The sequence below is a fragment of the Carcharodon carcharias genome, chromosome 21 (assembly GCF_017639515.1).
Source record: "Carcharodon carcharias isolate sCarCar2 chromosome 21, sCarCar2.pri, whole genome shotgun sequence".
Classification (NCBI taxonomy): Eukaryota; Metazoa; Chordata; class Chondrichthyes; order Lamniformes; family Lamnidae; genus Carcharodon; species Carcharodon carcharias.
Window position 1 is genome coordinate 69,670,424 of NC_054487.1, and position 26,793 is coordinate 69,697,216.

General features: G+C 39.6%; 1 protein-coding gene across 1 annotated transcript; it reads right to left on the bottom strand.

Annotated features, from left to right (window-relative positions):
* Positions 1-1,071: 1,071 nt before the first annotated feature.
* LOC121293277 (calcium-activated potassium channel subunit beta-4-like) lies at positions 1,072-26,793 on the bottom strand. The gene is made up of 3 exons (XM_041216158.1): positions 26,209-26,793; positions 3,953-4,080; positions 1,072-1,696 (listed from the first exon to the last, which is right to left on the bottom strand). The coding sequence occupies exons 1-3, from the start codon at positions 26,542-26,544 to the stop codon at positions 1,528-1,530; spliced, it is 633 nt and encodes a 210-aa protein (XP_041072092.1). The 5' UTR covers positions 26,545-26,793; the 3' UTR covers positions 1,072-1,527.

The following is a 26,793-nucleotide window of genomic DNA, read 5'->3' on the forward strand; positions in this document are numbered from 1 at the left end:
GAAAATGCTAAGAAAAAAAATTGGATTCAAGATTTTAAACATGAATTTCTTCCTTTTGTAACACTTTTAGCCTCTCACTCAAAAACCCAAATGACTTGTGTTTAAAAAAAAGTTTCACTTACAAATTTTAAAGACTGATGACCCTTTCAGGAAATATTTATCTTTGGCATTTAGTTCTCATTCAAATCTATTGATTTTGCAGTGACCACTGATTATATTATCAGGGGAAAATGGCTTGGTGGCGTGACTAAGCTCTGAAGCGCAGGAATATATTCCACCACCTCAAGATATATGGAGCAGTCTGTCTCAAAAATGAGTGAAACCTGCCTGGCAAAGGTAGCCAACTTCAAACTGTCATTGGAATGATTCAGATATGAACCTTTTGAATTGAAGCCCAAGGTTTCTACTGCAAGAATTATTAACTCTGTGCCGTGGTATTAAAATACTAACTAGTCAGTTGTTGCAAATAAGATGAAATTATTTTCCTTGCTTCTTATTTGAATGCATGCAGCCTGGCAGAGGTTTTAAAATATCACAATTATGATGATATTTTATCTAAAATTTAATCATAATTCATACTTCACACGTTACGTTAACTGAAACACACAAATATCCATTGAAGTCCCAATTTAGGCACTTCCTGCCGATACAAGTGGTAATAAGAGAATTGGCAAAAGGGCCAGATGCTTCATGAGGAAAAGAATGCACGCAGGAAATTATGATCTGAAATGCAATGCACTGTCTGGATGGCTGCTGCAAACAGGTTCAAGAATAACTTTCTAAAGGGAATTGGATAAACAATTGAAGTGTAAAAAAACTGTATGGGAAGAGAGCAGGGGAGTAGGGCTAATTAGTTAGCTCTTTAAAAAAAATACCCAGCACAGTCACGATGAGCCATACAGCTTCCTTCTGAGCCACATCAATCTATGAAGTATTTCAATGTAAGGTTATGATGTGCCCTGTCCTTTGCCCTGCGTTGGTCAAAATAAAGACATTTCTTACACTATTTCCCAAAAAAAAGCAATTGCACTAAACTTCTAGTATTCTCATAAGACTTTATTTTTAAAACCCATTCATTAACAATTTCATCTTTACATCATTACAAAGTACAGATTTTCTTTAAAAAAGTCATCAATAGCAAAGATTTTAGGAGCCTTCATTTAACTAGGGTTAACAAAGAAATGGGGTTGCAGTTAGCTCACAATATATTCTGGGAACAAGGATAACTGAATTGAAAATAAATTGAAGGGAAGTTACAAGATGATCAACTGCTTTCCCACTTCCCTCCCCCATCCCCAACCTTTCAGCAATAATGTAATGGAATCTTCATGCCAAATCACAAGCGTTTACAATCAATCATCAAGCCTCTAGCCTTCCCAGCAGCTTAAAATCATACTAAACTTTGTAGATCTGCACTTGCATAAAGTAATTTCAGGTCTTTGCCATCAAGGATTTGCCTTTGAATGCAGTGTTGATTATTTCCCTACTGGAACGCTGCCTGATTGCCACTTCTCATCAGCCTCCTCACTAGGAGTACTTCATTTTCTGCAGTGCTTCTGCTCGAACAGCAAGACTCTTACCACAAACGGTCAGAAGCACAATCAGGACACCCACCAGGAGAGTAAGGAGAGGCCAGAGTACACAGTGCAAAAGAACATTTTCATCATGGGCACGCTTTAAAAGCACATCATCAGGTCTAGAAAAAATCCAAACATGGTCTCAGTGAACAGTACATTTCTTCAATAAAGAGTATACAACTTAGTGATTTACAAATTGATGTTCCAACAATTTAACCATTAAGGAATCAAACTGATGCACATTTAATAATTTCAAAATCAAGGAATAGTGTGTGTTAAGGCTCTAAATTCAAATTATTTATGTCAAAATATCCTTGTTTAATGTCTAGCCAAACAGGTTTTTTTTAAAAAAACTTGCAGTAATTTACTAACAGTGCCTCATCTCCTGATCAGGGCTGCCATCCTTGCAAAGTTCCTAGGAGTTAAAGCGAGTCAAATGATTACTTTAATGATATAAATTTATATTTGTATGCTGTAGTGCCTGTAAGGAAACAAAAATGTCTCAAGATGCCTCACAGGAGTGTTATAAAACAAAGTATGACACTGAGCCACGTAGAGAGATATTAGGTCAGATGACCAAAAGCTTGGTCACAGAGGTAGGTTTCAAGAATGTCTTAAAGGAGGAAAAGGAGATGGAGAGGCACCAGGATGTAGGCAGGGATTTCCAGAGCTTGAGGCCTGGGCAACCGAAAGCACAGCCACCATTGGTGGAGCAATTATAATTGGGAATACACGGGAGGCCCAAAGAGGAACGCAGATACCTGATGTGAGGCTGAAGAGATTAACGGGATAGGTAAGGGAAAATCCATGTAGGGGTTTGACAATGAGTGACCATCCTCAGAAACACTGAAGGTGTAGGATTTCTGTTTGGTACACCATCCTCTCTGGTGGGTTTGTTAGCAGCACCTCAATTATTTTTAATTAAGTACAGAAGATATTTACCTATGCATCACCATAAGTATTTGTCCCATATGGTCCTAATCTTTTATACATGAAAAGCCAATTGCACCCATTCACACTGAAGGCTCTCTAAATTTATTTCCCAAAATGTTTTATAATCTCTGTCCCATTTATTTAAACTGAAATTGAATTGAAAAATATTTTTCAAAATGTTAAGTAACTTTATTAAAGTTGCCCTTACCACATCCGTCATTAAAGCAATGACCAACTGAGAATCCAACTAACAGAATTTAGATTGTGACAGTCAAATTACCCTGAATATTTTACCCTTTAAGATAAAAACTTACACTTTTTCCTCAAAAGAGAAAATGCATACTTACTTTCATTGTAAGTTTCAGTAGTGATAAAAACATAGATGTACACACTTAATTTAACAAATTAAGTTTCTCTGCAAAATTCCAGTTAGAGGTACTGAGTTTATTTTATTATTTTTGTACAATGAACTTCAAGACCTTTGGGGTGCGGCTAGATTTTAACTGCCTTCGCTCATAGTGGGACTGGAATTAGCAGCAAGCAGTTCTGTTTGAATACTATTATTTACTTCAAGCATTGGAGAATTTCACCTGCAGCTTCATTAACCTTTCCTCACTCAGAAACAGAAAATAATGTCCAATGATCAATTATAATTGCAAATTTCATTGCCGAAAAATTTGTATGAAGTAACCACAGTGGGATGTAATTGAGGTTCACATTATTCTGTAATACTTGTGCTGAAAAAGTTCAAAAACAGTTTATTTACCTTTCCATAATTTTATTCCTCTTTGGCTAATAAAACAAAATGTGAACACTAGTTTAATTAGGCATATCAGCACATAGGGTAAATATACCTCTTGTGCTTCCTTTACGATGGCCTTTGAAACCTACTTCTTCAGCTACACTTTTGGTCATCTGCCCTAAAATCGTCCTATGTGGCTTGATATCAAAATTTGTTTGCTGACATTCCTGTGAGGTGCTTTGGGGTGTTTTGCCATGTTAAAGGTGCTGTGTATATATAGGATTTTGCAAGGTAGACTTCCATGTTTACCACAAGGGCATTAAGCATTGGCTGGGTGAAGCTCAGACAGGAAAGTTGGGCGGGGGGGGGGATCACAAAACACTTATGTACTAAGTGATTTTTTTCTTATATTCATTTCAATTCAAGAAAACTTGGATGGGCTCAGTTACTGGCATGCAAACAGCGACACAAGATTTTCCTTTGTGCTTCATCCAGATAATGCTCAACACTCGAGCAGTAAAGACAAAAAATCTACTCCACAACATTTGTAAGTTCATGTCAAACACAGAAGTCACGTTCAACTAATGTGCTGAAGGGAAATTTGTCATTCTATATATTTAATGGAATGTATTAAATACAAGGTGCTTTGTACATAAAATTGATTTCTATAGTTGCACTCGGTGAATTTTCTCAGTCTTACCTTCGTTGCCGATTAATGTAGCATATAAAAGTCTGTGAGCCTATTTCCTCTTTCCAGTAATCATGCCAACTCATAACATTTTCTGAATTTTTCTGATTGTCTCTTTCACAAGGAGGGATATAGGAACACTGTATAAAGTGAGAAATGTATTATCATGTTGGGCTGGCACTGAAAATCACATGAAACGATTCAGGTTCTAAATAACACTAACAAGTAGCAGTAAATTCAACTAGTTAACCATAGTATTCTTTGTTGGCCTTATTCAAACATTGAAATGTAATCTCGTCACTCAGACACATTGCCTATATCTTTTCCTTGCGTGCGTGACACAAACCTTGGAATCAATAGAAACAAAAATAAAAAATATTGTAAGCATCCATAAAGACAATAGACAAGTTTATGTTGACACCCTGCTCCAGAAATCAGTAGGCATGGAAAAAGGAAAACAGCATCAACAGGTAAGTCAATCACAGAGAGGGGTCTCCTGATCTTTTGGTTTTCAGTTTGGATGAAGAATGTACACCCAAAATGTGACTTGTGGGCTGTGGAATTTGGCAGCCTTGAGATCATAAGAAATAGGAATAGGCCATTCAGTCCATCAAGCCTGCTCCACCATTCAATAAGATCATGGCTGATCCGATTATGGCCTTAAGCCACTTTCTTGCCTGTCCCACCATAATCCTCAACTCCTTTGGCAATCAAAAATCTGTCCAACTCAGCCCTGAATATATTCATTGACCAGCCTCTGCTACTACGTGTGGCAGAGAATTCTAAAGACTAATAAACCTCCAAGAGAAAAAAATTCTTCCTCATCCCCATCAGCAATGCAAAATTCCTTATGTTTTGGCCCCAGGTCTAGAGAAAACATCGTCTCAGTATGCACCCTGTCAAGCCCCCTCAGAATCTTTCAATAAGGTCACCTCTCACCAGAAGAGCCTGTATACTAAAAGGTACAGAAAATTGAATGGTCAATTACAAGATATTTATGGATGAGGCAGGTCATTCAGACCACCTTAATTCATTTGGATAGAAAAATCTATTAGATGCTGCAATTGCAGCTCCTGTTTCTTCATGTTTTTCCCAAGGTTTTCACCTTTATTACTCTAACTGGAAGTTCATTCCATATGTTGAACATTCTTTATTATCAACTTAATTGTCCTTTTGAATTTGTGGCCTCTCGTCTTACTCTCATAACTTACTTAAAAGTAATATTCCAGATTTACATTTTCCATTCCCTTAAATAAGTCAGCAAGATCACTTCAGATATTTTCTTTCTAAGCTGAGAAGCCCAAGTTTCCCTAGCCTTTCCTTGTGCCTCAACCTCTTTGCACCAGGGATTCGCCTTCTGACTCTTCTTTGCGCTGTTACCATTGTCTGGCCATCTCTCTTGTTGATACATCACTTCAGGAAGCTTAATGACAACCATATATCACCACATATGGCAGTTGGGAAGTCCAAGGGAAGCACAGAAAGTCAGCGATGTAACCAACTATTACATTTATCTCAAGAAAGCACATGAATTTTCCAGGTTTCTAGAACAGCAGATCCATTACTCCTGAAGGCAGATGGCACAATATCAGTTGCAGCTAGCATGCGATCCAAAACAAGAACTTAAATTTTACTGAAACACGAGTAAATCTTTTGCATATCAAACAGTTGTAGGTCTAAACATTTCTTTTGGCCTTGTTTCATAGCAAGTGACAGAAGAGACCATGGAAAACTACCACTGTCCGAGAGCTAACAATAAATGTTAGAAGTCTATATTTTACTTCCTTCACGTGTACTCCTTGTAAATGTTTTGACTGGGACCAGAAACAAACGTGCATGCTAAAACTGGATGACAGCAATGACACGTGCAAAGGTGGGCCAGCTGGTGTCATTGAGTGTAATATTTTGAATCATTTCCAATCTAGAGTTTAAATATACAAATGCACGCTACCAAAAGTACAGCTTGGAAACTAATTCATAACATATCGTTTCCCACGGGTATAGCCATTCCTTCTAAGTGGATCACTCTTTACCCTCGAGGAAACTCATCGTTTTCCCTCAGTGTTGCTGGAGCTGCATCCATTTTTATTAATGATATGGTGATATTACCACCTGGGTCTGGTGCATGTTTGTTCATGGCTAAATGCAATGCTTGCTGTGGTACTTGGCTGCTAAAACCAGAAAGGCTAGAGGGAGTGACCCTTGCTCTCTGCTGAGTTTAATCTTGTTTGGGATAGAGGAGGAGAGAGATTGAAAAAGTCAAATATCCTGTCTGTTAAGAACTAAGTAATTTATATTTGTATTTGTGGATGTAGGGAATAAGCTATAGCTTTAAGTTTGACTTATATATTTTTCTTATTTGTATGTTAAAAAGGTGACACCTGGGTCTAGTTTCATTTAGAGTTTTGCTCTGTGAGATGGAGCCAGCATGTCTGAGGCGCTCTTTGTATAACCTGCATTTTTAATGAGGTTTTAGGACTCTTGAAGTGAAGAGCTGTATTACCAAGGGGTTAGTAGCTTAGGAAGTTAAAACAAACAAGGTAGAAATAAACTGTGTTGTTACCCGTCAACAGTGGTCCAGAGAGTGAGACTCTCACAAAGAGACAGGGAGAAAGAGAGAATAGGTTTAATTCAGCTGCTATGTGGATACCACAGGGTGAAGACAGAATGGTCTCAGAACAAAGAATAAAGGTCCCAAAACCAGGAAGTGGGACAGAAAGATGACCTTCTAGTCAAAGGAAAAGAACAGGAATCTGAAAAGATCCTGTTAAGTGAAATTAAGAGTGAAGAGCAGAGGAAAGGTCTCCAAATTAAAGAGATCATCACAGGGAGCAAACTTGGAACAAAGTGGGCTTGCGAGAAATCAGAAGATCCAAGGAGACAGCCAAGAGTTGGTGACTGCTTACCACAGGCCTGTGAAGCACAGCAAAAATCTGAGTGTGTGTGGGGAAGGCGAGGCTTGAATGTACAAAATGTTCTAGGGGAAGGAACATCAAAGGAGAGCTTGAAACTCTGCAGGTGGATTCTAGTTGAAGACGTCATGAGAAAGATAGAGTTCAGTAAGACCAGTTGGCTCATGGTGTAACAAGCATCTGATGGGAGGGCTGGTGGTTGGGAGGGTGCAGGGGAGATATGGTTAAGAGATTTTGGATTTTACATTTTCTTATTGTGCTCCTGGGATGTGGGTGTCACTAGCTAGGCCTGCGTTTATTGTTGCTGTGTTGTTGTAGGCCAGGCAAGGACAGCAGATTTCCTTCTCCAAAAGGGCATTAGTGAACCAGATTTATTTATTTATTTTTAAGACAAGCAGCAATGGTTTCATGGTCAGTCTTTTCAATCAGTCTTTTAATTCCAGATTTCAAATTTTATCATCTGCTATGATGGGATTTGAACCTGGGTCCCCAGAGCATTACCCTGGGTCTCTGGGACACCAGGCCAGTGAAGATACCATTATGCCACCGCCTCCCCCCTATATGGGCTGTATACTTACAGTGAACATTAGAATAAGATTTTGTAGCTGGTGTTATCCTTACGAATCTGCATATCTGTAAAGGTATGGTTGTGGGTGAAGGAGTAGTGTAACAGAACTCATCTTTTCCTTGTTTAATAATTTTTTTTGTTACTGCCCTCCACGTCTCTAAACAAAAAAATAAAAGTTAGGATCTATCAAACCAGATTCCACCCTGGGATCTGACTTGACCAGTAGTAACATCAGCTGGGATCATTATATGTCTTGCCAGAAAACTAGTATGGTGGACATGGAGTGTACAAAGGTGTGATTGAATACCTTTGTCAACATACTTGCTTACAATCACAAAGCTGTAATTAGGAAAGACTGGTTTGTGTTCATGGAAAACCTTATGAAAATATAATTTTCATAATATTTTTCTGGTTTATTGTAAAGTGGATTTATGGGTGAGAGTACAGTTGGGTCTGTGAGATTTAATTATATTTAGAGTCAGGTAGACTGCAAGCTTGGAATTATCAAAAGAAGTTAGGTGTAGTAATATGTTTAAATGCTAATGAGTAAACATGGATGCTGGCTTAGCATGGAAGGTGTGAAGGGAATTTGTATTTTTAGATAAGCGAAGGGATTGTTTGGATTTCAGAGGGATGTTAGTCTGTTTATAACTAGCCAGATAATCAAGGCTAAGGAGTGTGTTTATTTTTCCCCAAAGGTTACTAATAATATTGGCAACATGGAAAGTTTTTATATAATAGGAAAGGTACCATTCCAAAAATATACATAACAATGGCATTTACATATTAAAGAGAGATAAATGTATATAAAAAAAGGAGATTGAAAGGCTATGTGAGGTGAGGGCCATGTAAGATCTAACAGGGGTGTGAGAAACAGCCTTCAAGAAGCCTCCAGCCATTTGTGCATAAGTCTGCTCTGTCCAGTAACTGAAGTTGGAGAAAGCATTTGGAATTCCACTGTGTTAACTTGCTGGTTTTGTTTTAAATCTAAAATCTATTTTGGACTGTTGCCTTAAAGGGGGTGTGTAACTGGGAGTCAGGTTAATTAGGAGTTTTAGGAGCTGTTATAGTATTAGGAGCTGTTATAGCATTAAGTAATTATAGCCTTATGTATTTGTTATAAATTAAAATATTTAATAAATTAAAATATTTATTAACAAAAAATATTCCAAGCAATCTCCAAAAGTCTTGGTGGACTCTTACTTTTAAATTCAGTGCACGTATCCCCTCGTAATAAACACAAATTGCAATACTACCATCTGCCATGTCATAACACCCTAGAGCAGAGGTCTGCAACCTGTGGCTCCAGAGTCACAGACGGCTCTTTAACATCTCACTTGCAGCTCCTAACTTTTTACAATTAGATCACACTAACATGAAAAAAGCGTAAAAAAAATTAAAAGAGTAAGAGACATGTTTTTATTGTGGAGATTGAAAAGCTAATTATGTTGGACTTTACAATTTCAAATGATTATTTTAACAAAAAAAATCATGCTCTAAATAAACCTGTTCAAATAAACCACAGCTCCACTGTGGTTCTAGATGGTTGCTTTGATTGAAGGGCAAATTTTATGGTTGCAACCATTATTGTTTCCAATATTGCTTGAGATAATCATTCTGAATGCGTTACTAGAAGTTTTGTTTTTAATCATGAGGCTCAAAAGCTGCATGGAAGTTAGACAATTTTTTCAGCTAAAGTTTGCTTTAAGAGTTACTTTGCTAACAAAATTAAAGTTTAAAAAGATGATAATTTAGAGATAGGTCTATTTTAATCTCTTTTCTTTCTATTAATATACAAATTCAATATGTGTTTTACTTACTGTGTATGCCAATTATGCATTCTATCAGAGACCCTTTTTGGCAAACGTTTGGTGAAGAAAAGCAAATTTATCATCTTGTGGTTCCCAATGGATTTTATTTTGGGCAACTTTTTTTTTTAAAAAGCAGGCTGTTTAATCAAAGATTGCAGACACCTGTCCTTGAAAGAATCCACACACTCAGAATTCTTTTCATTCCTTCAATATTACTTCAAAAATTTATAATAGTAACGTGTTATGAAATTGCGAGGGGTATAATCACGAACAGAAGATCAGGGTTATGATCTGGAAAATGAAAAATTATTTTTATGTACTTCAGCTAGCAAGAAGCCTTAAGTTAATCACTTAGATCCAATTGTAGTGACACTTTTGATGGATAATCACTTTTTTTGAACCTGAACTTCCTCAGAGTGGCAGATTGAGTCAGAGGTTGGTGGGGGCTGGGGAGGAGAAAAAGGGTGTCTGGTCAGGCATTGGGTGTGGGGGAGAATCTCTCGGGGGTTCAATCTGGGTCTGTACATTGGTTACCCAGAAGTTAGAAGAGATTTTAAACTCTAACCTTTTCTGGGTAACTATTGACGTAACCCAGTCGGAAATTGCACCTTTCGGATGATTTCCAGTGCAGGGCAATTGCCCTAGGGAAATTTGCACTTCTGGGCAATTGCCGTGCAAACCTTACCCGTGAAGTTCCGAGAGGGGTACCCCAGCACATCTTTGGGGTACCTGCCCCAATCCAACATCAACCCTTTGTTTTATGTATAAGCTATAGTAGTGATCTTTTTATATGTTCTAGAGCTTTTCTTATTTATGTTATTTTTTCTTTCATGGGACATGGGTTTTGCTGCATAAGCCAGCATTTATTGCCCATTCCTTATTGCCCTCAAGATGGTGGTGGTGAGCCGCCTTCTTGAACCATAGGTGTACTGTAGGTACACCCACTGTGCTATTAGGGAGTTCCAGGGTTCTAATCCAGCAACAGTGAAGGAATGACAATATATTTCCACATCAAGGTGGAGTGTGGCTTGACAAGTTGGGGCGGTGGGGTGGGGGGGGGGGGGGGGGGGGGGGTGGGGGGGAAGATTTGCAGTTGGCGTTCCTTGCATCTGCTGCCCTTGTCCTTCCAGGTGGTAGAGGTCATGGGTTTGGAAATTCCCGTCAAAGGAGCCTTAGGGAGTTGCTGCAGTGTGTCTTGTTGATGGTACACACTGCTGCTATCATGCATCATTGGTGGAGGGAGGGAATGTTGCAGATGGTGGATGGGGTGCGAATCAATCAATTGCTTTGTCCTGGATAGCAATGAGCTTCGGGCAATGTTGAAGCTCATTCAGGCAAGTGGAAAGTATGCCATCATACTCCTGACTTGTGCCTTGTAGATGGTGGACAGGCATGAGGAGTCAGGTGGTAAGTTACATGCTGCAGAATTCCCAGCCTCTGACCTGCTCTTGTAACCACTCCATTTATATAGGTGGTCCAGTTCAGTTTCTAGTCAATGATAACACCCATACCAATGGTGGTAGTGCCACTGAATGATTCTCTTGTTGGAGACAGTCATTGCCTGGCACTTGTGGCGCAAATGTTACTTGCCAATCATCAGCCCAAGCCTGAATGTTATCCAATTCTTGCTGCATATGGACACGGACTGCTATAGTATCTGAGGAGTTGTGAATGGTGTTGAATACTCTGTAATCATCATCGAACATCCCCATTTCTGACCTTGATGATGGAGGGAAGATCATTGATGAAGCTGCTTGGGCCTAAGACACTACCCTGAGAAAGTCCTGCAGTGATGTCCTGGGACAAAGATGATTGACCTCCAACAACCACAACCATCTTCCTTTCTGCTATATACAACTCCAACCAGCAGAGATTTCCTCCTGATTCCCTTCGACTTCAACTTTGCCAGGGCTCCTTGATGTCAAGGGCAGTCACTCTCACTTCACCTTGAGAATAGCCTTTTTATCCACATTCAGACCAAGGCTATAATGGAGGTCAAGAGCCAAGTGGTCCTGATGAACTCAAACTGAGTGTCAGCAAGTAGGTTATTACTGAGTAAGTGCCAGTTCAAAGCACTGAAACCTTCCACCACTTTGCTGATGACTGAAAGTAGACTGATGGGGTGGTAATTGGCCAGGTTGGATTTGTCCTGCTTTTTGTGGAATGACATACCTGGGAAATTTTCTACAATGCTGGGTAGATGCTAGTGTTGTAGATGTACTGGAATAGCTGTGCACCAAGTTTTCAGTGCTATGTCCGAATGATGTCAGGGCCCAAAGCCTTTGAAGTACCCAGTGCTTTAAGCCATTTCTTGATATCACATGAAGTGAATTGAATTGGCTGAAGGCTGGCATCTGAGATATTGCGAACCTCAGAAGGAGCCGGAGATGATCTCCCACTTGGCATTTTTGGCTGAAGATGGTTGCAAATACTCCAGTCTTGGTTTTTGCACTGATGTGCTGGGCTCCTCCATCATTGAGGATGGGGATATTTGTGGAGCCGCCTCCTCCAGCAAGCTGTTTAATTGTCCATCACCATCCATGGCTGGGTGGGGCAGGACTGCAGAGCTTATACCTAATCAATTGCTTGTGGGGATCACTTAGCTCTACCGCATGCTGCTTCCTGTGTTTGGCACGCAAGGACTCATGTTGTAGCTTCACCAGGTTGCCACCTCATTTTTAGGTATGCCTGGTGCTGCTCCTGGCATACCTTCCTGCACTCTTCATTGAACCAGGGTTGATTACCTGGCTTGATGGTAAAGTTGGGGATATGCCAGGCCATGAGATTACAGGTTGTATACAGTTCTACTGCTGCTGATGACCCATGGTGCCCAGCTTTGAGTTGCTACATCTGTTCAAAATCTATCCCATTTAGCACAGCGGTCATGCCATGCAACATGATGGAGGGTATCCTCAATGTGAAGATGATCTTTGTCTCCATAAGGACTGTGAGGTGGTCACTCCTACCAATACTATTATGGACAGATGCACCTATGGCAGATAGATTGGTGAGGACGAGATCAAGTAGGTTTTTCCTATTTGTTGGCTCCCTCACTATTATATTGTGGACAAAACATATCTGGGCAGTTTTCCACATTGCCGTGTAGATACCAGTGTTGTCGCTGTACTGGAACGACTTAGCTAGGGGCACAGCTAATTCTGGAGCACAAGTCTTCAGTACTATTGTCAGGTAATGTCGTGGCCTATAACCTTTGAAGTATCCACTGCCTTCAGCTGCTTCTTGATCGGAAAGCAAAAAAGAGGCGAACAATGAATTTGGTTTCATTAGGACAGTACAGTTTCTATATTGTGGAATATCTTGAAAAAAATATCACTACCATAATGCTTCTATAAATGGAGGGAGATCCTTTGATTAGAATACGTTTCTAAACGTACTTCTTCCTTAAGCACTTATGGGACTTCAGATTATGTAGGTAATTTTACTCAATGTTGTATCTTCTGAAAATGCCAAAGAAATCCCAACTGCATCTTTTGTATTTGAAATATGCTGCTCACTAATCAAATGAAAAGCTTCAAATGCAATCAGCTTCATTCTTGTTGGAAAGATTTCTATGAATCACAAAGATCATGAAAACTCATCACTATCAATGTGGGTTCCTCAAGTTACATCAACCTGCAAAAATGAAATAAAATTGTAACAAAATTTGTTACAAATATGGTAAATATTTAGTAAAATTTAACAAGTATACAATGTAGTTTTAAGTGCTTGCAAGATCAGTCACCAGATTTGTATATCACCTGATACCACTCCACTGTATTACCAGTGATCAGACTCAATGGTCAGGACTTCTGGTTGGGTCACCAAAGCACATCCTTCTTGATTTAATGTTGCTGAAAAGTGTCAAGGAACTTTTCACCCAATTAGTAACTGCTTACTTCAGAGCTTGTCAACAAAAACTTAATTTGCAAGACAGCCATTTCAACCAAAGACACGCTTTTAGTATAAATCCTTGGCTCTCTGTAATGATAGATGGAAGGCAGTGAATACTGAGGGAGCAAAACATCATAAACAGAAATAAACATTCCAGGTAGCTCCAACTATTTATGAAATTGAAAACACAAGAAAGGCAGTTGATTGTATTGGCTTGCCACAAGGCTGCAGCATCCCGCTGACTTATTAAAACTGTTGATTTCATAATGTAATGGACGTAAGCATTTAGGAAATTGAATGAACATGACTGAAAAGGAAAGGTCAGAGTGTTTTACATGCATCAGGGTGAGGGTTGTTAGTGTTGGGGAATGGGATGTCTTCTTACTTGAATAGTTTATGCTAACATTGGACATAAGGTTACGAACAACATAGGTTAGGAACCAAGCAAACAAATTTGCTCCAAACTTAGAAAGAACACACATGCCACACCAGCATATGTTTTATATTTCCCACATCAAGCTTGGCTGGTTAACTTTCTCAATGCTTGGCCCAGTGATTATGAGTATATATGTGCCAGGGACATCTCATCCTTTTAGGCTTTTGGCTGAGAACAACTAAACTATCAGAGTTGGACTTCTAGTCTCTTAAAAGAGAATGGAAAGCGATTTAGTCCTGGAGATGAATGGACAGCATGCTAAGATACATGACACTCTTACAATCATGAGGTTGATAAGATTAGTGTGTTTTGGGATGGTGTCTTTAATTTAGGTTAAATTTGATGGGGGGGGGGGGGGGGGGGGGGGGGGGGTGGCAGTGGGTGAGGGTTGGCATGCCATATGACCTGTTCTAAAGTCTGCCTGACAGCTAGCCTGGGTGGTTTGATTGTTAAAAGATTAACAATACTCCAGATTATTTTACTGAGAAAAAAAATGCAAAGTGTTTACATTTAAAGACAATGGCAGCAGCCTGTGTGCTAACAGTGGGTAAACTGAGAGACTCCAAAGTCACAGAAAAGTGTCAAGAATATCAGATTGTAAACAGTTGTGCTTTAAACTGTTCATTTAGTTTCAAGATGGAAGAGCTGGGCTCTCAAGGATAGCTAAACTCAGCATCTCTACATGGATACAAGGCCATGTAATTCATGTGGTCATGAAAATGGGTTTTGAGAGGGGGAGGATTTTTAAGATATCCCTGAAAACTCTCAGACGTAGTTAGTCTGCCAGGGTCCAAGAGAGAGAGTAGTTAGAGGCTGAAAGTCTATGTTCACCGCACCAAAATGCAGGTGGAAGCTCACCTGAAGAGACTAAATTCATGAGGAGTTAAAATGAAGCTGAAAGATTCACTTTGCTAATGCTAGAGGGAGAACCTCCAGTAATACACTCACCATGAAGTACAGCCTGGGCTTAAAAGTTGCCAGGCTGAGAAAGGAAAAGGACAGAATAAATAAACCCTTGGGAGCTAAGAATCATTTTGAATTGGTTCTGGGAAGAATTGAATGTCTACTTAAAAGGACAATGTATGCCTACCTGATTAGTGAGCTTTGTGTGTGTTAAAAGTTCTGTTGTTTAAAGTATATGTTTGCCTACAAAAAGTGTTTAAATCAATAGTCTGTTACTTATAGTAAACATCTTAATGTGTCTCGTCATTTTAGACTTTCAGCTATTAATTGGAATAGTTGTATGGTAGGACAGAACTCGAGTATTGCTGAGACATTTCATCGAAGCTTTCCATCTTGCACTCAGCAGGACAATTCAAGAAAATACCAATGTTTGTACTGTATGGAGAAGAGAGTGCTGATTGGTAGATGCATTGCCATGGAGAAGGCACTAGTTGATTGTGACTGACAGTTAACTGCCAAGTGTCCTGATGAGTAAAAGACAAAAAGCTTGGACAAAAGATGGTCTTTTTTCAGCAACATTAACTGAAGATTCAAATTTCTCTTTTTAAAAGTTATTGGTCTCTACAGGAATCTTAACACCACCTCTTGCTCAGTTGTTGAATTTTACAAAGCAGGGCAAAATTCCATCAACCTGCACAATTTCTTTTAATCACAAGATAAATAATGATGAACAATATCATTTAGCAAAGAAAAATCTTAAAATGCCTCCACCACAAAAACAACTTGCACTTATATTAAAGGCATTACAAAGTACAAAGAGGAAACAACCAGGCACTGAGCAGTGGAGAGAGAGTTAGGGAGGGAAACTGAAGATCAAGGTTGTAGGTTTTGAGGAAGCTTTTGAAGGAGAGGAGACACATGTTATGACAAAGTAACTTAGAGTGCACCAGAGTGAGATATTGATTAGCTGCCTTTAGCCAAAAGGTAGAGTGTAAAGAAGGGGAGTTGGGATTGCTAAAGAGACCAGCCAGAAGGGTGGAAGATCTGAGTTGGAACACATGGCAGAATGGGTTGCAGGAGTAGAACAGGTGAGGCTATGGAATAAAGGATTTGTAGATTTGGGCAACCATTTTGAAAAAATGGATACAGCAGGGGATAGGGAGCGATAATGCTTATAAAAAGGGAAGTGATGAGAGAGGAATGGGTCATAAGAACAGGAAGAGCGTGGTGCAGTTTTAGACGAACTGTAACTTGTGATGCATGGAACCCAGGAATCAGACAAGGAGAGCAAGATTTGGGGGCCACAAAAACACAAAATAAGGGTTTCAACTATAGTGTGGAGTGTGTGGTCGGATCCCTGGGTGGTAGTTGGGAAATGTACTTTGAGGCTCAACTCAAAGTTAAAGAGGACATGTAGCACACACTTTTGTGCTCACTCTGAATGAGTTGTAAAAGGAGGGTAACAACAATGTTGGATACATCGTTTTTGGTGAAAGCTGACCAGAATGGCTCTGGTCTTGCTGATGAAGAATTAAAGAAAATTCTCAGTTATTCGTTCATCAGCCAAACAGTAAAGATGACACAGATAATTGAGGACTAACTATGGGAATGGAGCCTTCATGGTTATGCTGTCAAAATGCAGTTTTCTTTAACTGATTTCTCGAGCCTTAGGCCACACTTTTGAATACTCAGTTCATAAAAAGGTGAAAAGGGACCAAGAGTCGAGCATTGAGTCCTACATGATGTGGATAAAGGAGCTGCAACCATTACAGGAGGTAGAACTAAACCATGCTAGACTAGTGGCAGAAAGGTGGACAGTGGAGGAGAAATGGTAGAAAAAAAAAGTGGAATGTTAAACACCATGGAGGGTGAGCAATAATGAACAATGACTGCAATCATGTCATTGTGACTTTGACCAGGACAGTTTTAGTGCCATGGTTAGGGTGGCTATTTGAAAGCCAAGATGGGAAAAGCAGTCACAGAGTCACGTAGTGACAAAGTGTTAATTTTCACATATAAGCTGATGACACCCAGCTCTGCCTCACTACCACCTTTCTCGACTCCACCACTGTTGCTAAATTATCAGACTGCTTATCTGACATCCAGTACTGGATGAGTAGAAATTTCCTCCAACTAAATACTGAGAAGACTGAAGCCATTGTTTTCAGTCCCCATTCAAAACTCCATTCCTTAGCTACAAACTCCATCAAACCAGTCAGTTCACAATCTTGGTATCACGTTTGACCCCAAAATGAGCTTCCGCTTTCATTCGTGCCATCACCAAGACCTCCTTCTTCAACCTTCATAACATCACCCGACTTCATCTCAGTCTCAACTCATCTATTGCTGAAACCCTCATTCACGCCTTCATTACTTCTAGACTCGATTATTCCAACATACTCTACCCTTCATAAAGTTGAGGTCATCCAAAACTCTGCTATTGGTATCCTAACTCATAGCAAGTTTTGCTTCTCTCTCACCCCTGTGCTCATTGACATACTGGCTCCTAGTCAAGCAACATCTTGATATCAAAATTCGTATCCTTGTTTTCAAATCCTTCCATGGTCTCGTCCCTCTCCGTTTCTGTAATTTCCTCCAGCCCCACAACCCTCATATCTGTATTCCTCTCACTCTGGCCTCTTGTGCATCCCTAGTTTTAAAAGCTCCAGCATCAACGGCTGTGTCTTCAGCTGCTTCAGCCCAAAACTCTGGAATACCCTCTCTACCTCACTCTTCTTTAATAAGCTCCTTAAAACCTACCACTTTGACCAAGCTTTTGGCTATCTGACCTAATAACTCTACATGGCTCAGTGTCATAATAATGCCCCTGTGAAGCACCATGGTACTTTTCATTATGTTATGACAAAACGTTCACGAGAGCGGAAGGCTAGAAATAGGACTGTAGTTTGAGATGATGGAGGGATCAAGGATGGTATTTGAGTCGGACACGATAGTTGTATTGAATGGTGAGAGTCAGATAGGAGGCCATTGATGATGCCATAACACATTGGGCTGAGCCATTTCAAACTGAAAAAATCCGGTTATTACGAAAAGCAGTTCATTAAGTCTCTGAAATCTTTATGTAAAGTGATGAAAGCTGTTTCACATAACATACCAATGAAGAAAGCATTTTTCCAATCAATTATCATAAAGGCCCACCTTGTATAAATGCTGGTAGTTTATTGCTCATCAGTCACAATAATACGCATTAACCCCCAAGGTTCACTCTAACTGAAGGATTCTCTCCATTACAAAATGTTGGCATGTTAGTATTTAACATGTTCATTTAACTGCAGTAGATTTATCCTGAGTCAAATCTTGAATTGAGAAAAACACCCTGATATTCCAAGCCCGATTCTCATGGATCCTAATTTTATTGGATGCTTCACCTTTCATCCAAGGATAGCAAACTGAAATGGATACCACAGCCTAGAAAGTCATTGGTACTGCATCCATTTTACAGGTCGATCACCAAAGCGTGCAATATGATGAGTAGCATGCAAGCCCATTATATTGGTAAGAGCAAAGAGAGGGGCTTCCAGGACCAGTGGCTAATGCATACATCAGGCTTTTTGTACATCCAAATAAGGGACCTAGCCCCTGTTTGAACCTCACTTTGCAAAACTGGTCTTTGATATTAACTGGCTCTGGGCTGACTGCAATCAAGAAAACCTGAACTACATGCAGTCTTCAAAAGGACCACAGGAGGCAGTCACCAAAAGGCTAAGTTGTTAAAAAGCACTTAATGGAAGATCACTCCTGCTCCATTACAGTGCCAAGACCATTACTTGGCTCCATACGATTGTCTCTTCCTTCCCCAGCCATTTCCCCAATCATTTTCCATCATCTGATTGCCTGTCTAAATACACTTCACTGTGTCCTCAAGTAACTCTGTAAAGAAAGGTTTAAACAAAAGGAAGAATCATCACTCAAAAGAACTTTTGCACAACCTCTGCATTGCTGAACCAGCACTTCAACAGAAAACTTCCCTGAAGGAAGACGCTTCAGGAGCAAACTCACAATCAATAGCAATATATCTGGTTTCCACTTACTACTTACCGAGTTAGCTCATCAGCTTTATTTTCAAACTTGGTGGTAGCCTATACTCTGGACTTTTATATCCACTTACATTTTTCCAAATGTACCTTTTGCTTTCTGCTCAAGGTAACTTAAATCAGTGAGATATTTAACACTTCACACATCCTTTAGATCTTCAAAAACTTTTTGACCTAGGCAAATTAGAAACTGACATGCCAGCATTAGGACCTCCCCCAACAAAAAAAAAGGTTTTAGGAAAAGAGCTGGAGATTTAGAGCTGACTACAACAACTTCAAATACCGAGCAAGAAAGTATGAAGCTCAGTACATTTGGCGATCTTGTTGTGCCTGTGCTTCTGTACTAAATGAAATTCTTCAGAACACATGTAAAAAGGAATGAAGAAAGAGTTCTAAAGGAAGAAAAAGGGTGAGGTCAAAAGAGAGAGAGGGTAGAATATGTAGAGCAGGAATGGGCCTGCCTAAGATGTGTCAATGAAATCAGGCTTGGCTGTGTTACCTGTAGCTTAAAATCATCTATGTTATAATATTACTTAGCCAAATCAATTTTCACAAAGTATTTCCTCTTCCTCACTTCCAAAACCACCTGCTGGGCTCAAGACGACTTTTTTTAAAAACCGGATTTCAAATGTCTCAAATATTTATTGGCATACTCCACTGTTTCAAACTTTTCATGTACCAGTAAAACATGAAAGGATTTGAATCACAGGATGTTATTGGATTGTAATGATGTTGGTAGCACGTATGTGTGTTGGTCAGATAAGATATTTGGCATGTTAATACAACTTTCTCATTTAATCAGTCAGAATTAAAGTCAGTCTTCCAATGTACGTGTCCAATCCAACAAGACACCCTGTTGGACCTGTTTCTTGGAAATGAAGTGGGCCAAGTAGATCAAATTTCAGTGGGGGAACATTTAGGAGACAGTGATCATTGTATTGTACGTTTTAGGATGATGATAGAAAAAGACAATAATTTTTGACTATCATCAGCTGCAGAAAATTGTCCTGAACATAATCCAGGAATCTTTGTCCCTCTCTACCCTTTACACTACCACTGTCCCAGTCTACATTCAGGTAATTAAAGTCCCCCTTTATAACTACTCTATAATGCTTGCATCTCTGCAGATTTGTTCTTCTACGTCCTTCTCATTTGTTGGCTGTCTATAGACTACATTGAGCAATGTAATTGCACCCTTTTTGTTCCTTAGCTCTAGCCAAATTGATTCCATCCTTGAACCCCTGGGACATCCTCTTTTTCCATTCTCTTTCAGTGTGTGTGAAGCCCTTTGGAAGATTTAAAATGTGTTAAAAGAATATGTGTGTGTGTGTGTATAAAAACTAAAACAGACTATATTTTTAAAGGCAACATTTTTGTGGTGGTTCTGTAGCTTTACAGATTTTTAATAAATTTTCTAGGTTATAGGTTTAATACAAGTTTACCACACTTCTATTCAATTCACCGAATGTTGAGTTTTTAAAATGTGAAACTTTTGAGGCCAATTTATGATTTCAATTGTACCTGTCTAGTTATGCTAAATAACTTTTCTGTTCCATTACATTGTCTTGGTGATAGGTTTACTCCTCAGAATGGGAATTTAACATAATGAATGCATAGCAAAGGAAAATTGTCTAAGTAATCATACTTTTAAAAGATAGCCCATTGTTCAGCTACCGTTTATCCTGCCAATCTTTCATACCAGTCTATCGGGCACAGCTCCGTTCTTGCCCCATCGAAGACAGCTCTCGTCCAGTTAATTAATCTTACTCTGGATTTCCTAACTGGACAAGAGCTGACTTCAATGGGGCCAGAACGGAGCTGTGCCTGAGACTGGAATGAAAGATTGATAGGATAAACTGTAGCTGAACAATGGGCTACCTTTAAAAATATGATTACTTGGACATTTTTCCTTTGCTATGCATTCATTGCTAAATTCCTATTCTGAGGAGTAAATCTATCATGAAGACAACGTAATGGAACAAGAAAATTATTTAGCATAAGTAGACAGATACAATTAAAATCATAAATTGGTCTCAAAAGTTCCTCATTAAAAACTCAACATTTGGTGAATTGAATATAAAAGTGTAGCAAACTTATATTAAGCCTATAACCTAGCAATTTTATCAAAAAACAAAATCTGTAAAGCTACAGAAACATTACAAAAATGCTGCCTTACAGATATAGCCTCTTCAGTTTTTATACACACACACATTCTTTTAACACATTTCAAATCTTCCAAAGTGCTTCACGCACAATGAAAGAATGGAGAAAGAGGATGTCCCGGGGGTTCAAGGATGGAATCAATTTGGCTAAAGAACAAAAAGGGTGCAATTACATTGCTCAGTGTAGTCTATAGACAGCCAACAAATGAGAAGGACGTAGAAGAACAAATCTGCAGGGAAATTGAAGACAGATGCAACCATTATAGAGTAGTTATAAAGGGGGACTTTAATTACCCGAATGTAGACTGGGATAGTGGTAGTGTACAGGGTAGAGAGGGGCAAAGGTTCCTGGATTATGTTCAGGAAAATTTTCTGTAGCAGCATGTTTCCAATCCAACAAGAAAAGACACACTGTTGGACCTGGTTCTTAGAAATGAAGTGGGCCAAGTAGATCAAGTGTCAGTGGGGGAACATTTAGGAGACAGTGATCATTTTATTGTACGTTTTAGGATGATGATGGAAAAGGGCAATCCAGAGTAAGGTTAATTAACTGGATGAGAGCCGACATTGATGGGGCAAGAATGGGCCTGGGCCAGATAGACTGGAATGAAAGATTGGCGGGAAAAACTGTAGCTGAACAATGGGCTACCTTTAAAAAATAATTGGTTTGGACACAGTCAAGGTATATTCCATTGAAAGGGAAAGGTAGGGCAAACAAGTCCAGAGCATCCTGGATGAAAAAGGAGATAGAAATTAAGATAAAGGAGAAAAAGTGTGTTTATGTCAGGTAGAAAATACAATTGAGAACCAAGAGGAATGCAGAAGGTTCAGAGGGGAAGTGAAAAAAGCAAATTAGAGAAGTGAAGAGGCATATAAATAATAAAAGGGTGGTAAAAGGAGGAGTAGGGCCGATTAGGGAAGTAAAAGGGAATTTATACATTGACAAAGGGGCCATGGCTGAGGTATTAAATGAATACTTTGCATCCGTCTTTACCAAGGAGGTAGATGCTACCCCAAGCCATAGTGACAGATGAGGAAACGTTATCACTAGAAGGGTTAAAAATTGACAAGGAGGGAGTTGAATAGACTGTCAGTACTTAAAGTTGACAAGACACCAGGACCGGATGAGATGCATTCAAAGATATTGAAGGAAGAGAGAGTAGAAATTGCAGGGGCACTGGCCACAATCTTTCAGCCTTCCCTAGATTCAGGGGTGGTGCCAGAAGACTGGAGAATTGCAAACATTACACTCTTGTTCAAAAAAGGTTGTATAGATAAGCCCAGCAATTAGAGACCAATTAGTTTTTCAGTGGTGGGCATGATTCTAGAAGCAATTATTGGAAGAATATGGTTGACGATGAAGAGCCAGCATAGTTTTTTTAAAGGGGAAATCATGTTTAACTATCTTGGAATTTTTAAAGCGGTAACAGAAAAGGTCAATGAGAGTAATGCTATTGATATGGTGTACATGCACTTTCAAAAGGCATTTGATAGAGTGCCACACAACATACGTATGAGAAAAGTTATTGCTCATGGAATAAAAGGGACAGTAGCAATGTGGATACAAAATTGGCTGAAAAATAGGAAGCAGGGAGAAATGGTCAATGGATATTTTTTGGTCTGGAGAAAGGTTTGTGGTGGAGTTCCTCAGAAGTTGGTTTTGGGATCCTTGCTTTTCTTGATATATGGTCTAGACCTTAGCATGCAGGGGACAATTTCAAAGTTTGCAGATGATACGAAGCTCGAGAGTGTTGTAAATTGTGAGGAGGACAGCGTAGAACTTCAAAAGGACATAGACAAGCTGGAGGAATGAGCAGATAAAGTTCAACGCAGAGAAGTATGAGGTGATGCATTTTGGTAGGAAGAACATAGACAATATAAAATAAGGGGTGAAATTTTGAAGGGGGTGCAGGAGCAGAAAGGCCTGGGTGTTTATATGTGCATAGATCATTGAAGGTGACAGGGCAGGTGAAGAGAGCAGTTAATAAAACATACACAATCCAGGACTTTTTTTAAATAAGGGTATAGAGAACACGAGCAAGGAAGTTATGCTGAATTTATATATGACACTCATTAGACCTCAGCTGGAGTATTGTGCACAGTTCTGGGTGCCACATTATAGGAAGGATGTGAACACATTGGAGAGAGTGCAGAAGAGGTTTACACGAATGGTTCCAGGGATGAGAAACTTCAGTTACAAAAATAGATTAGAGAGGTTGGGACTGTTCTTCTTGGAGAGAAGGCACTAAGAGTAGATTTGGTAGAGATGCTCAAAATCATGTGGGGGCTGGACGGAGTAGATAGGGAGAACCTGCTCCTGATCATAAAAGGATCAAGAATGAGAGGGCACAGATTTAAAGTGATTTGCAAAAGAAGCAAACATGACGTGAGAAAAAGCTTTTTCACACAACGACTGGTTCGGGCCTGGAATGCACTGCCTGGAAATGTGGTGGAGGCAGGTTTAATCAAGGAATTCAAGAGGGCATCAGATGATTATTTGAATAGAAACAATATGCAGGGGTACAGGGAAAAGGCAAGGCAATGGCACTAGGACATAATGCTCATTTGGAGAGCCTGTGCAGACAAAGGGGCAAATGGCCTCCTGTATCAATAATATTCTGAGATTCTGTGAAGTCCTTTGAACTGGAGTGTCTGCTGTTAAGCAAATATGGGAGTTGATTTACTGATAGTAAGATTGCATAAACAATTGGATGTCTGACCAGTTAGTTTTCTTATGGTGACATTGGTTAATGGTCAGATTAGAAGAACTCTCTCTTTGGATAGTAACTTTGGGCATTAACACTCAAGTGAACAGGAACTAGCAGAGGGGACATCGGATCAATGTTTCATCTGAAGGACAATGCCGATAGCAGTGCAGCACTCTTTCAGCATACCACCAAAAGTTCATTTAAATTATGCACTCAGGTATTGGGAATCCACAACCTTCTGACTTATGCAACTATGCTATCAACTGAACATGCTTAAAGGCCACATGCTTGTGAAGCTCGATCAGATGGTATTTCTAATGGGAGCGAAACTGCACGTATTTAGCTTTGATTTTAGATATGGTTAACCTTTGTATCAGGTCAATCACAACCTTTCCCATGCTGTCAGATTCATTTTCAGATGACGTGAGAATGTGGAATGCTCTCTCCAATTCAGGATACAGAAACTTACATACTGTTCTATAAAGAGGCAGACATTTTAAACTGCTCAGCTGACCTTTTATTGGTAGGTGCAAGGTTTCCTCTAATGCTTAAAAGACACTGATTCGTGCAGGAGTACAGTTCTATTAGCATTGTCCACCTTCCAGTATCTCACTGAAATGCCCATTCTTCATGATGTGAATCTACAGGGCATGTGTCATGAGGAGTCAATTATTTCAGTTTTCTCATCTGTGCTGTTTTATTTCTCAACTAAACAATGGGATGCGGACAAGGCTGGTAGATATCAATTTTCATATGACATGTCATAATTTTGATCTAGCTGCAACTAAATATTTTTCACATCAGCATGTGCACTGTTTATGCATGTCTGGATATTCTGCACTCTCCCAAAATGGTATAAGGTGACCATCGAATGGGTTCACACTAAACCTGCAACAATACTAATGAAATTTTTATAGACTTCCTTTTGGTAGAAGACAACAAGAAGATGACCATAAGATGTAGGAGCAGAAGGCGGCCTTTTGGCCCATTGAGTTTGCTCTGCCAGTGAGATCATGGCTGATCTTATAATGCTCAACTTCACTTTCCTGCCTTTTCCCCATAACCATTGATTCCCTTACTGATTAAAAATCTGTCTACCTCCACCTTGAATATACTTAATGGCCCAGCTTCTACAGCCCTCTACAGTAAAGAATTTCACAGATTCACTACCCTCAGAAGAAATTCCTCCTCATCTTGGTTTTAAATGGGTGACCCTTTACTCTGAGATTATGCCCTCTGGTCCTAGACTCTCCCACAAGGGGAAAACGACCTCACAGCATCCACCCTGTCAAACCTCCTAAGAATCTTGTATGTTTCAATAAGGCCACCATTCATTCTTCTAAACTCAATGAGTGCAGGCCCAATCAACTTAGCCTCTCCTCATAAGAAAATCCCTCCATACCCAGAATACCTGGTGAACCTTCTCTGGACTGCCTCCAATGCCAGTATATTTTTCCTTAGATAAGGGGACCAAAACTGTTCATACTATTCTAGGTATGGTCTAACTAATGCCTTGTATAGTTTTAGCAAGACTTCCCTATTTTTATACTCCACTCCCTTTGAAATAAAGGCCAACATTCCATTTGCCGTCCCTATTACCTGTTGAACTTGTATGTTCGCATTTTGGGATTCATGCACAAGGAGTCGCAAATCCCTCTGTGCTGTAGCTTTCTGCAGTCTTTCACCATTTTAATAATATTCAGCTCCTCTATTTTTCCTGCCCACTACTTAACCAAGAAGCATTTCAAGAAATGTACTCTATGTTATGATGCATAACAAGGCTTCAATTCTTTGGATGATACCACCATTAGGGTACACAAAAGAAAATGACACACAAGGTAACTGATTGTATTGAATTGACAGGTTTACCTCCAATTTACTAAGTGTCCTGTGGCACTTTTTAGTATGCATAATTAAGTTCACACAAAATCCACAGGGTTAATGACTAACTTATTTGTACACAAGGATATTGGATAGCTGCACTTCATTCATGCATTATCAATAAAATGTACTCAGGGGCCCATGACTAAATTTCTCAGGGTGCTAATCTGTGAAACTCAAACTGGACACAGATTTTAAAGGTGCCACACCTCTTAATTTGGTGTTTGAAAGGTTAAAATCTGGAAGCATCTTTAGACCACAGTATTGAATTAGCTATTAATAGACAAGATCAACCCTTTACTGAGAAAGTGTTACATTTATATTATGCCTTTCAGGACATCCCAAACTCCATTACAATCAATGAAGTACCGCTGTAATGTAGGCAGCAGAGTTTTAACCGGATAATCTGCATTAGTGATGTTGGCTGATTGATAAAGGTTGGTCAGAACATCAGGAGAGTTTACTTTTCAAAACCTCATCCAAAAGACAGCACTTCCAACAGTGCAGCACTTCCTCAGTACAGTGGCACATTGAAGTGTCAACTGAGATTGTACACTCATCTCCAGAGTGGGATTTGAACCCACAGCCTTCTGACTCAGGGGTCAGAGTTTTGCCATCAAGACACCAGTGACATGGCGGGAGATGTGCAGTTGTATAACAAAACAGGTGCAGTTAGTAATTACAGACTCCACATGTGTGAATTAACCCCAAATACGATTTAAATTCAAGGTCTGAATTAAAGTTACTAAATCATTTTTCTGAAAGTATAATTTATAATGTAGTTAAAGATGAGATACTGCACCCTTGCTGAATAGGATAAAGTATAACTTCAAGACCACTTCAAAACAATGTATACAACACGGTTAAATATGCTGCTCTTAAACGTCTCCAGGTTTACTTCAAACCTCTTTAATCTATGTCACTGCAACAACTCACTTTACCTTGGGGTTTAGAATGAGCTGTTGTTCGTCATAATGGAGCAGCGCTTTGCTGTTAGTTTGGGAATTGTTGACAAAGATCTGGAGGCAGGGATAGAGCGACGTCCCTTTGCAATCTACCCCACATGTGAAAGTGCACTCAGACATCTCCCCGAGCTGCCGCAACGACACCACAGTGCAGTTAGCAGCCTTGCACTGCATGTTGTTCAGCGTGGGGTTTAACCAGCAAAATCCAAGGATGAACAGGGAAATGATTCCGGCGATTATGAGGAAGAACCCGAGTCTAATGCTTTTATCCTCGGCTTCGGAATACTCATAAGTGACTCTGGTCTTCGCCATGAGATGCCTGCTCGGTCTGTGGAATTAAAGGGAGCTTCTTAACACATCCAACTGTAGTGCCTCCCGACAGCCGGTTCAAAAACTTCCTGAGAGTCTCAGTTCAGCCTCAATAATCGGCGGGTAAAAGTATTGAATAACTTATTTGCAGAGGAAATCGCCACATTTTTCCCTTTCAGTGTAAACTGCAGCTTCTGCGTGCGGCTTTCGTTCCCAGTGATCCGGAGCGGCTGAAAGCCAGGCAGCTACATC